This window comes from Dendrobium catenatum, unplaced genomic scaffold, assembly GCF_001605985.2.
Source record: "Dendrobium catenatum unplaced genomic scaffold, ASM160598v2 fragScaff_scaffold_1557, whole genome shotgun sequence".
In the NCBI taxonomy this organism is placed as follows: Eukaryota; Viridiplantae; Streptophyta; class Magnoliopsida; order Asparagales; family Orchidaceae; genus Dendrobium; species Dendrobium catenatum.
Window position 1 is genome coordinate 8,909,977 of NW_021320019.1, and position 12,922 is coordinate 8,922,898.

A 12,922-nucleotide genomic window follows, 5' to 3' on the forward strand; every position below is an offset into this window, starting at 1 on the left:
ATTAAGGGAGATGCGGGGCTTTCCAAATCCCTGGTTTCTCTTAAAACAATGGTGAGGGATATTCGGTTGGTGGGTGGAGGATATCTAGTAGAGCTACACATTTTGGAGGGAGAGAGTTTGGAGGAGGGAGGAGACATACCCCACTCCATTCAGCCATTGATTTAGCAGTTCCAGGATGTGTTCTAGCCACCTCAGGGATTACCACCGCAGAGGGAGCAGGAGCATGCCATAGTATTGAAGGAGGGAGAGAGTTTGGAGGAGGGAGGAGACATACCCCACTCCATTCAGCCATTGATTTAGCAGTTCCAGGAGGTGTTCTAGCCACCTCAGGGATTACCACCGCAGAGGGAGCAAGAGCATGCCATAGTATTGAAGGAGGGAGTGTCTCCCATCAGTGTACGGCATTACCGCTACCCTCAGTTCCAGAATGATGAAATAGAAAGGTTGATCAGAGAGATGCTAGAGGCAGAAATCATCAGACCTAGCATCAGCCCCTTCTCTAGTCCAGTTCTATTGGTAAAAAAGGATGAAAGTTGGCGTTTCTGCGTGGACTACCTAGCGCTCAACAAGGAAACTGTACTTGATAAGTTTCCTATCCCAGTTATTGACGAGTTGCTAGATGAATTGAGTGGCACAGTGATCTTCAGCAAGATAGACTTGAAATCAGGTTACCATCAGATTCGGATGAAGGAGGAGGATGTACCCAAGACGGCCTTTAGAACTCATGAGGGACATTATGAGTTCTTAGTTATGCCTTTTAGCCTCACCAACGCCCCCGCTACTTTTCAGGCTCTTATGAATAAGGTTTTCAAACCTTATCTCAGACGGTTTGTTTCAAACCTTATCTCAGACGGTTTGTACTTGTATTTTTTGACGATATCCTGGTCTACAGCAGGACAGAGGAGGAGCACTGGGAGCATCTGAAAAGGGTGCTAGAGGTACTGTAGGAGCACCAGTTGAGGGCCAACTAGAAGAAATGCTGCTTCGCACAAGCCAGTGTGGAATACTTGGGCCATGTTGTATCAAAAGAGGGGGTGGCAGCATATCAGTCCAAATTTGAGGCAATGCTAAAGTGGATAGTGCTGAAGAATCTGAAGGAGCTGAGGGGATTTTTAGGGCTGACAGGTTACTACAGAAGGTTCGTAAAAGGGTACGGCAATATAACATGGCCACTCACTGAGCAGTTGAAGAAGGATGGGTTCCTATGGGGGGAGGCAGCTACAGCAGCATTTGAGAGCCTAAAGAAGGTGATGACGACGGTCCCGGTCCTAGCCTTGCCAGATTTCACTCAGACCTTTTTTGTGGAGATAGATGCGTCAGGATATGGGCTTGGTGCAATGCTTATGCAGAATCGTAGGCCCATTGCCTATTTCAGCTAGGTTTTGACTGCTAGAGCCAGATTGAAATCAATCTATGAGAGAGAATTAATGGCCATCATTCTGGCCATCCAAAAGTGGCGACCTAACTTACTTGGGAGACATTTCGTTGTCATGACAGATCAGTGGAGTTTGAAATGCCTGCTGGAACAACGAATGGTGGTGGAAGAGCATCAAAGGTGGTTATCCAAGCTGCTGAGGTATGATTTTGAGATTCAGTATAGACCAGGAGTGGAGAATAAGGCGGCAAATGCTTTGTCCAGATGTATGGGGGAGCTGCAGACAGTGGCACTTTCCGTTCCTTTGATGCTTGACTAGGAGGCTATCAGAGAAGAAAGTGCTAGAGATGAAGAACTGGGAAGAATCAAGGCAGCTTTGCTAAAAGAGGAGGGGAGCCATCCACGGTACTCATTAGAAGGAGACAGACTATTATATCAGGGAAGATTTGTGATGCCTCGGACCTCGATCCACATCCCAAATATACTCCAGGAATTTCATGGGAGCGCAGTGGGGGGCCATTCAGGAGTGCAGAAGACCTATAAAAGATTGGCGGCCGAGCTTTACTGGAAGGGGATGCGTAGAGATGTAGAAGAGATGGTGGCAAGGTGTGAAATCTGCCAGATGAACAAGTATTTGGCGATGTCACCAGGGGGACTACTACAGCCGTTGGCACTACCGAGACGAGTCTGGGAGGAGATATCCATGGATTTCATAGATGGGCTGCCTCGTTCAGAAGGCTTCACAGTAATCTTGGTAGTGGTGGATAGATTGAGCAAGTATGCTCATTTCATTCCCCTCCGACATCCTTACACCGCGGTGACAGTGGCTTCAGCATTCATTAGAGAGGTAGTCAGATTACATGGCATACCAGAGGCAATTGTGTCAGATAGAGATAAGGTATTCCTCGGTCATTTTTTGAGAGAATTGTTCAAGTTATAGGAAACAGTTCTAAAAAGGAGCACCGCTTACCACCCACAGACAGATGGCCAAACAGAGGTGGTCAATAGGAACTTAGAGACCTATTTGAGATGTTTTGTGTCGGAGACACCCAAACTTTGGGCCAAATGGCTGTCTTTGGCAGAGTACTGGTACAACACCTCTTTTCACTCAGCTCACAAATAACTCTATTCAAGATGTTGTATGAAAGGGACCCCCCTCACTTAGTACACTTTGGGAGTAGCAGTACTCCAGTCTCTTCCGTATAGGAGTACTTAGAAGAAAGGGATCAAGTATTAGAGGAATTAAAGAAACATCTATTAAGAGCTCAACATATTATAAAGAAACAGGCTGATGGGCATAGGAAGGACATCCAGTTCGAAGCAGGAGAGAAAGTGTTCTTAAAATTCCGACCATACCGGCAGAAGATAGTGGCCAACAGAAGAAATGAAAAGCTCGCCCCAAGATACTTTGGACCTTATGAAATATTAGAGAAAATCAGAGCAGTGCCATATCGGCTAAAACTACCACTCACGACAACTATTCATCCGTTTTTTCATGTGTCACAGCTGAGAAGATCTATTGGAGATTATACAGCCAGCTCAGAGTTACCAGCCACACGTACAGAAGATTTAGAGGTGATTATGGAACCCTTAGAGTTGATGGGGGTTCGTTAGAAAGAAAAAGAGGCAAAAGAAGTACTGATCAAGTGGAAGAATCTTCCATACTACGATGCCACATGGGAGCCGTACGAAAGGGTGAAGCAACAGTTTCCTAGTTTTCACCTCGAGGACAAGGTGATTCTTTGGGAGGGCGGTATTGATACGGCGGTTCTTCCTGAACCGCCTCTTGAGGCGTTTCCTTCTGAACCGCCTTAGCCCCAAATAAAAAGGCCGGCAATTGTGTATCAAAGGAAGAAATCTCGCCTCCGTTCTTGCCCAAATTAAATTACCTCCTATGGGTGGGGTCCACGGGACTTGAATTTATTTGAAATTATTTTTAAGAAAGATTTGAGGAGGTGGAAAAGTCTTTAAATAGGAGAGGTAAGGGGAAGGGAGGGGCATGCAAGTATTGTTTTCTTCTTGGAGTTTCTTGGATGTTTTGGGCTCTAGACTCTCTTGTCTAGAGATTTGGGAGAGACGATCCTCCTCTCGAATTGAGAATCACTTGTATCTTGATTTTCTATTGCTTTGCTTTGTTTTCCTTATTGCAATTTAGTGATTTGGGGCTAATTTCGCCCAGATTTTGGCTGATTTCTCGCTGTTTTGTCTCCAATTAGTGATAGGTTTGCTTGCGAACTTAAGTATTCCTTTAGGGTTACTTGCGAACTCAAGTATTTCCGATCAGATAGAGCTTACAATTTGATTTTGAGGCCAAGATGCTTGACCATATGGGCATGCACAATACTAACTCACAAAGAAAATAGATTTTTGTTATTTAGTCCTTAAGTGATGACTTTATAGATGTCACACACTTGGTTATGCATGATCATTTTAAATTTTGGAACTTAGCTCTTTGAAAGAAGCTATGCAATTTTTCTTTATTCAGAAAAATGGTGATTCCTATATTTTAGATTTTTACATTTGTAAAGGGTAGAAAATTTAATTTTGTCCTAAGAACCTACCACATAAACAAGTCCAGACCACCCCAAGACAAAGGCAAAGAAGAAATATAGGAAAAAATATGCTTCTATTGCGCACCAAGTAAATAATCAACACGATGATATGCATATAAATCAACCAAAGTAAGAATGTAAATGTCCAAGTTATTACAATTATTGTTGGCAGCTAAGTTGCAAGCTATTATAGAACCTAGATAACTTTTACAGACTCTGCCTGTAGGTGTCTTCAAGTTTTAGCTTGTAGGTAGGTCTTGGGTTTCACCTTTGATAGGCTCATCCTCCTGGTCCACCTTTCCTTTCACCATACCCCACATGCTTATATATAACTCCTAAATTTATCAAATACATACAAAAATGTAAAAAACTCAAAACCTACAAAATAGGGGAGGGATTAGGAGCAGTTTGAGCAATTTCTATATAAATCATGAAAAACACACATTTAGAATTGACTGGCACTTAAAAGTGCCAAGATCCTACTTCTACCCTATTGGTCATGCCTCCTTGAGGGGATTTTAAGCAACACCTGTTAACAAGCATTTTATTTATTGTTTAGTACACCCCCTCTTAGACATGGCTACCTGTAAAAAGAGCATGTATATATATATATATATATATATATATATATATACACACACACTAACCACTTAAGGGTAGGGCCCACATCGTAGACAATTTAAAAGCATCACATTAAAGCATCAATCACATGCGCAAAAAAAAATCATAATCCTAGCATGCCTAGGGGTTACACACCTAATTGTGTGTGGTTGTGTAGCATGTCACACAATGAAACTTGTTTCTATTTTATTGAGGAAAAAAGACATTAAATCTTAATCCAAGGATGATTTCTCTTTAAGTTGTTTGTGACTTAAAGATTTTATTTGAATTTTAAGTGCTTCATATTTACGAGGGTTATGAAGAACCCATTAAACAGCCACTGCTGGCTTTGAGGCAAACATATTGCTTATGAAGTCCTAAGATACATTGATGTAGGAATCTCACCTTTTGGATGAGATGATTAATCAATGTATCAAAAAAAACCTTAACCAATTTTAGAGATTTTTGGAGTTATCTTAGTGTTTGTATAAGAGATGAATGCTTACCTAATAATATAAGGTGAACATGCCTAAAGGTTATACTAAGGACTTTGTGAAATTCAACTAATTTGGTAAGATGAATTTCAATAGAGGAAGACTCCTAAAAGACATCTAAAGACTATGTATTTTAAATGTTATGAAAGGGAAAAATCATTTGTTATGGTTAGATGAAGATGTTAATTGAAGTTTGGGTCTAAGTAGAAAGATCTTCTATTTGATTGGGGATCAAATAGGTGAAATGAAGGATCCAAAGCTTTGGGGCTAAGGGTTTGAGAAGTCCCTTTAGCTTTGAGGCTAAAGGGAAGGGATGAAAATATCCAACCAATAGTTTTTGTGCTAAAGGTTGAGAGTCCTCTTTAGCTATTGGAGCTAGGGAGAAGAAAATAGACATAAAGTTTTTGGGCAAAGGTATAAAGAAATTCCCTTTAGCTTTGGGGCTAAATGGAGGGAAAGACGATGTCCAACATATAGTTTTTGTGCTAAACGTTGGAGAATTCTCCTAAGCTTTTGGAGCTAAAGAGAAAGAAATCTCCTATAATTTGGAGGTTTGGAGGAGATGAGATGAGTCACCAATTGATTATGGCTCAATAGGTGAGAAAGATTGATTTGCAATTGGGGTTGCAAATCAAGAAGAGTTATCATTGAATTTTATGTTCAATGATGGAAGTTTGATTTGCTTAATTGAAGTGAAACAAGTACAAAGGGATGTATGTAGATTCGGACTACAAATCAAGAGGTAGGAGTGTCAAAACTTGGCCCAACCTGAAACCTGAACTAGACTCGACCCAAAAAAGTCTGGGTTCGGTCAACCCGTTTATCAAACGGGTCGGGTTCAAATTCAAAAACTTGACCAGTTTTAAAAATCAGGTTGGGTTCAAAATGACCCGAGAATTCGACCACGACCTCTTCAACCCGAATTTAATTAAACCCTATGGATCAACCCGAGGTCGCGTGGTTTAGGTCGTTCACTTGTTCAGCTTCTTAGTTCTCTGATTCTCTCTCAAATCTTGTTCTTGAGCCGTCGAGCGTCCGTTTAGGCTTTTGGCTAGCTGCGGCCCTTGCTCATTTCCTCTAGAGTCTCAACTCTTTATGCCGTCGGTACTCAGTTCATGCCTACAGGCTACATCTTGCAGCCTCCATTCTCGTCGTCGTTAGTTCAGTAGCTTTTTGTATCTCAATCTCATTATCTCTTTGCCTATTTCAACCGGGTTTTTTATTTTATTGGACGTGTTGATGGCTTTGGAACTTGGAAGTTGGATAAGATTCAACCAATCAAGGTTTTGAGTTTTATGATTTTTTTTTCATTTTAGGGTTTAGGATTTATCTTTGGCTCTTTATTGTAGCAATAGTTTAGGAAGAAATCATGAAAATTGTGAAGTGTGATACGTGAACTGTTGGCATCTATTTTTGTCAGCCTTGAATTGTTGCCTGATGGTTGTTTATGGGTTATGCTTCCCCTATGCAATATGCAGTTAATCAGCAATACGTTGTTGTGGTTGTCAGGTTGTGGACCTTGTGGTGGCAAACTTGCAATATGCAGTAATTTGGATTATAGCTTTGTATTTTCTTATCTTTGTTTTAGTGTTGTAATGCTTGCCTACTTGTTTTATTCTAAAGAAGTTTAAAGACATAATAACATCATTATCATTTGCATCAACCAATTAAAATTCAAGGCTAACATCTCAGTGAATGTATAGTTGTATACTAAACTTTGTAACTATGTTTATTTCCATTTGTTAGATCATATATGGAGGACTCGAATACTGCCGTTGAAAGTAAACCTTTTACTGAAAATGTAAATGCTGTAAGTGGTCAAAATGAAATTGAAATAGAAGCTAATGAAGTTGATCATGTTGATTTTTGTGACACCGCTGAGAAAGAAAAGGATGGGGATAAAGTTGTTAAGGAGAAAAGAATGATGATTTCAACTGTATGAGGTCATTATGAGATGTTATCATTGGCTGCTGATGGCAAATAAAGACGTAAATGCAAAAATGTGACACTATATAACAATGTCATAGTAAAAATGGGACTAGTAATTTGAAATGTCATCTGTAAGCTTGTAAAAGAGAAGCACTCATGACATAGGCCAACTAAATTTGTTGTCAACTTCTTGCTCACCTACTTCCTTAACAGATAACAAGTTTGACCACCAAGAGTTATGTGATCTACTCACAGCTTGCATTATTATGTATGATCTACCATTTCAGTGTGTAAAATGGGTCGGTGTACGTGCACTACTGTAAAACCTGAAAAATGTCAATTTTAGACATCGCACGCTTTTCAATGTGGCGCAATGAGATTTATGCGAATTTTTCAAAGTTGTCAGAATTTGACGAAAATAATTTTATAAAACTCTATGCAAAATTTCGAGCAAAACGATATAAAGGACTTATATTGAATTTTGCTTATTTTTGGAAGTTAAAAATTATAGAAGTTTGAGTATACCTAAAATACCCTTATTGAAATTAAAATTAAATAATGCATGCAAGAGGTAATTAAGACTTTATGCACCTAACCTTTCCTCCCACTCTTATTAGGGGATCGAATGAAATTCGGTCTCCATTATTTCGTACGGCCGAACCGAGCGGAAGAAAGGAAGAAGGCGAACGGGCTAGGCAAAGGGAGGACTTTGTGAGCGGCTTCGACGGCGGTTTCTGGCGGCCAGGCTTAGGGGAAATGGAAAAGGGAGATTCAAGGAGGCTAGGGTGAGTTTCTAATCAAGTTATTTCTTATGTTTCATGACTTTTTCTTGAAAAGAAAAAGTTAGGGTTTGACAAAAACTTCTCATTTCTTTAGGAGATGTATAGGGAAGGTTTATGAGATAATTTTATGCATGGAAATGAGGTTTTTCTTCAAAATTATTGAGTTGGAAAAATTAGGGTTTTTTCCTAAAGTTTGAAATTTTGAAAGTGATTTTACAAACATAGTTTCTAAGGGTCCTAAGAGGGTTCCTAAGGGAATAAATTAGGTTTTTCTCACGAAATGATATTTTTCTAATTTTTAAAATTAATAAATCCAAAAATTAGTTTTACATAAATATTAATTTGATGAATGGAAAGTTTTAGCATGCAAAAGTAAGGAAATGGTAAAAGAGTACATTTATGGTACTAGACAGTGACTCATGTGAAGGTTGTACTACATATCAAATGAATATGCATGATATGGATTTATGATTTATGTGTATGTTTAATGTTATGTTTAATAGGAAGCAAATTTATGATATGTTTAAGTGGTATTTAGCATATTACTCCATCTGACTTAAATTACTGTAATTTGGATACATGTTTTACTCACTAAGTTTTGGCTTACTGTTAATTGTTAAAAAAAAATTTCAGGCATAATTATTTTAATCATAACGAGTAGCAGGGGTGGAAACGTGTACCGTACGAGAGGCGCACCGGAAGAAAGGTAACTATATGAGTCTTAATAATTTTATGTTTATGTGTTTTCGAATTTAATGATAAAGTGACAAAGAGAGGCAAAGAGATTGAGAGAAACCAACCAAGATAGAGAATGCTAGAGATACAATAAAAAAGAAATTATATTGGGAATGATTTAGAATGTAACTCGCTTAGAGTGACATAGTTTGCTAATAATTTGTGACCACAATACATCAATGTCAGGTTCAAGGGATCTTTAAAAAGTGGTTACGAGGCATTTTTATAAAACAAACAAAATATCAAATACAAGTTGCATGCCCAATAGGTGGCCTGCAACGTTTGCTCATCCTCCCATCATAGGTGCAATGTTGACATGGCAGCCACCTCAAACTATCCACACTTCATGGGATTCACAATGCTAGTTTTAGAGCCAAACTATCTTCTAGCACATTGGGTGTGATGAATAAAACAATTTCTTCAAGCAAGCATCAAATATCTTCGCACTTTTCCATAGAAGGGTCTAGTGTTCAAACCACATGGGAGGCTCTTTGAGGTCAAATCTTCTATACCACAATCTAAATAAAATATGATGATCCTTTCAATTAAGCAAGCATATAAATCATGTCTTTCAGCCCTTTCCATTGTGCTAATAGACATATGGTCACTCAATTATATATTTCAGCCCATTTCATAGTACTTCTAGTGATATATATGACCGATCAACTGGTTTTCACAACCATAACCAAGTAATTATATAATGTCCCCAAAAACCAAGGGCTAGTTTATTTCAATGCAAGTGTTTGGATCACAATTATCAAAAACAGCTGCAGTGATGTTTATTTATTTTGCAAGAATTTACATATTGTTAACAAATTTCATTTATTTGCTTGGGCAGCAATGAGTTTCACTTTTATTCACCATCACTTTAATTTTCATTAAGTATTATTACTTTTTTCAAGTAAAAAATGATCATGAGATTAATAACTTGATGAAGTGGACAGCCAAAGACTATTAGAGCAGCAAATTGTTGCAATCACTTACTTTTTCCTATAGCTGTACATACACTTTCAAAAAGCTAGAACTCCCTCTCTTAAGGAGTCAAAAATAAGTTTCTAGGATCCCAATGCTATATAATCCATGCTTAAGAAATTGTCATCATATCCTCAATAGCCTTATCCCAACTTTTTGAGGTTGGCTTTATGAATCCTTATTTTATTTTCTTGCTCAATACCACATAAGGTGTTAATGTCCAAATCATCGAAGTCTTTTTCACATACCTTCTCTTCAATAGATATTGCTCGAATTGCCCCTCTAATATAATCATTGCATATAAATGTACCTATTTCACACATTCAACTTACATTATCATTTATGTCACTCTTGATTTAGCTATCAATGATTGTTTTCATTACCCAACACTAAGATCCATACAACATAAGCACCCTAATTACATTTTACAGAATTTTCCTTAAAGCGACATCTTCTTATCACACAATACTTTCAAAAGACTTACATTTTAACCATACAAATTCAACTCTAGAAGTTATGTCCTTACTTATATGCTCATTCTTTTGTATAATAGATACAAAATACTTAAAACTATTACACCTATGTTTTCAATTTGTCTTTTAAAAATATTAATGATTGGTAATAATTCAAATGACAATAATCAAAATTGTAAATCATATGTAATCTTTGTTCTACTATTATAAGCACTTTAAGAAAATAGAAAATAATGAGACTCACAAATATATGTTGAAATTCATGTTTAACTAAAATACTTGAAATATTCAAGTATAAAAATATGGCCTTAAGAACTATTTCCATTTACAGCTTTGAAAACATATTTAGGTCATAGATACTTGGTATTTTCTTTTTTTCCTGTCCACATGCTACTTTTATAGCCTAACTTTGGAAAATAAAAATTTGTGCATGGAAGTAGATGTTATCATATATGTAATTACAAATTTAATGAAAAAAAAAATCTTCAATTAATGTGACAGCCCTTAGTCCAAAAGCATATCGAGTGCTCCATGCAATTTTATTTCTATGTAAAGTTCAAATGAGAATGAGTTGGCCTCAATAACTCAAAATGGTTAAGGTCCTTAAATACAAGGACATCATCAAGCCTTTATCACACTGGGATCAACTGCATGAATTCATTTTCTCCATTGTGTCATGTTAAGAGTCACCTTTCTTAAATAGGTCAAATCTAATGCATCTACTCTCCTAACCGGGCCATCAGAAGGTCCACATTTTATGTGACCAAAATCTAAGGCGACTCTCTCTAATCTTATCTATCATTGAAGCTACTCTAACCTTTTCACGTATATACTTGTTTCACATTCTATCCCCAAGAGTGAAGCCACTCATCCACCTAAGCATCCTCATCTCTGCAAAACTTAACGTAATGGGCAACATTTTGTGCCACAAAGCATTGCAGGTCTCACCACCATCTTATAGAATTTTCTTTAAGTTTGAGGGGTACTTTTTTATCACACAAGAAGTCTGATGCATTCATCCACTTCAACCATCCAATATGAATTCTACTAATAATATCCCTATCTATTTCACCATCACTTCTAACAATAGACCTGAAATATCAAAGAATTTTAAGTATCATCTTTTATTTAACACAAAAAGACTATATAGATAAAAATAGACCAAAAGGCATAGATATCAGATTCTATTGTTGTTCCATTAAGTTTGATGTCTCTAATCTTCAGATTAATGCATCCTACGGCGATAAAAAATCACAGAAACTTAAAAGTGAACTTGCATGTCGCAAAAGAGGCTCACAAAAAATTCTGAGCAGTACAACATCAGTTCTGAACAAAGAAAGTACCAAGGCAATACACAAATATCATTGTGCAAGTCCCTGCAGGTAAACAAAAGCCATAATAACATGATCATGTTATCTAATTCTGGCTAAAATGCACAACCATAACCCTGGCAAGCACATTCTGTGCAATGCACCCATATGCCCAACAAAATGATGTTTGAACTCGCGAACAAGCTGAAAATGGAAAATTTGTCACCGCCAATAGCCTCCTTGCTCCATTTTTCTTAATTATTATTAGAATTATCTGAATCTTCGGACTTCCTTTTTTTTTTTTAATAAAACAACTAGCAGTTCTTCCTCTACTACGATTGTCGATTTCACCCTCACTAGGTTATTAACTATGAAACAGTTTCATTCATAAAATTTGGTAGTTGTCGACTTCTAACAAGCTTCATTAAAGCAAAAGCCAACAGCGACAGCAGCCAGCACGCTCGATAAGCCAACAAGCGTTCCGATCCAATGAAAAAAGATAATGAAAGTGAGAAAGAGAAAAAAAATCGAAAGAGGATGCAAAGAGCTCACATAGGTAAGCGACTCTCTGGTTCATCCGTTCGATCTCGTTAGCAACGCGGAGAATGGGAACAATCGAACCAAGGGATGACGGAACCAGCTCGCTGTCCGCAGTCGGCTCCTCCTCTCCGCCATCGAGCATCGTTGACAACCGCGTCATCTTCCTCGTCAGCGTCTTCTCCAACCCGCCCTCCCCGGATGTCCTGCTTCCACTGGTGCTCGCCATTCGTGAAGCCAATCAGCCTCTCCGCCTGCTTCTCTGCGACTAAGCTGCCGACGACAAACAGCAGAGATATGAATGGGACCAGGATCGAAGACGGAAGTGGCTGCATTTCAGTTAAAGAAAAGAGAACACCGACGGCTTTTCTCTTTTCCCCTTTTTGCTTTTTGCTTTTACACTCTTTAGGACGCCCCATCAAGCAAGCAAGGAATTTGGTTTAATGAATGAGGATTTAGGGTTTTGCGGAATGACGAAGACCTGCGTCTTTTTCTCTTTTCCTGCCTTTTGCGATTTCCTCAATTCGCAAGCGTGGTATCGCTTCATGGGAGATGAAACGCAGTGGAACAGCTTTGTGTTTTCGGCGCGGGAACCTGGGATCGCAGTTGAAGTTATGGGACCGTGAGAATCCTACTGAGCTTTTGAACAGCAACGTAGAGAAAGTGGGTTATTGCCCTTGGATGCTTTCAAGATGCGTGTAACTATTCTGGTGGGATTCCACTACTCATTTCAGTTCATAACAGTAATTGAAAGTTGGGGTCGAGCCTTGAGCTCGACTCATTTATGGTCTTTTGAGTTGAGCTTATCAAGTTTTGAACTCGTTGGATCATTGAGCTCGAGTTTGAGCCTGATAATACTCGGCTTGATTGCTCGTCGAGCTGCTCGATTATCCCACGCAGAAGATGAATCACGGCCCATGCGAGCATCCACACCTGTGCATATGTGCGGAAGATGAATCGTGGCCTTGGCATATTTGCGCACGAAAGACAAATTGAGGCCTGGGCATCTGCGTGTGAATTGTGAAAGATGGATCGCTAGCTTGAGTTCACCGTTCACCTCTTCCGGAGCATCCACTCGCACGGAAAAATGAATTGCGGGTGTCGCGTGCAAATTGCGGAAGACATTGCGATATGGATTAAAACTATGGAAGGCAAACAGGCGG

The 12,922-nt window shown here is 38.7% G+C and overlaps 1 protein-coding gene across 1 annotated transcript in view; it reads right to left on the reverse strand.

Moving 5' to 3' along the window:
* LOC110113558 (callose synthase 7) overlaps positions 1 to 12,332 on the reverse strand; it is a 49,146-nt gene extending 36,814 nt beyond the window's left edge. Inside the window, exon 1 of the mRNA XM_020846193.2 lies at positions 11,775 to 12,332. Coding sequence (XP_020701852.1) covers positions 11,775 to 11,988 — 214 coding nt within the window. The 5' untranslated portion in view covers positions 11,989 to 12,332. The remainder of the gene's footprint in view (positions 1 to 11,774) is intronic.
* Between the last annotated feature and the right edge of the window lie 590 nt (positions 12,333 to 12,922).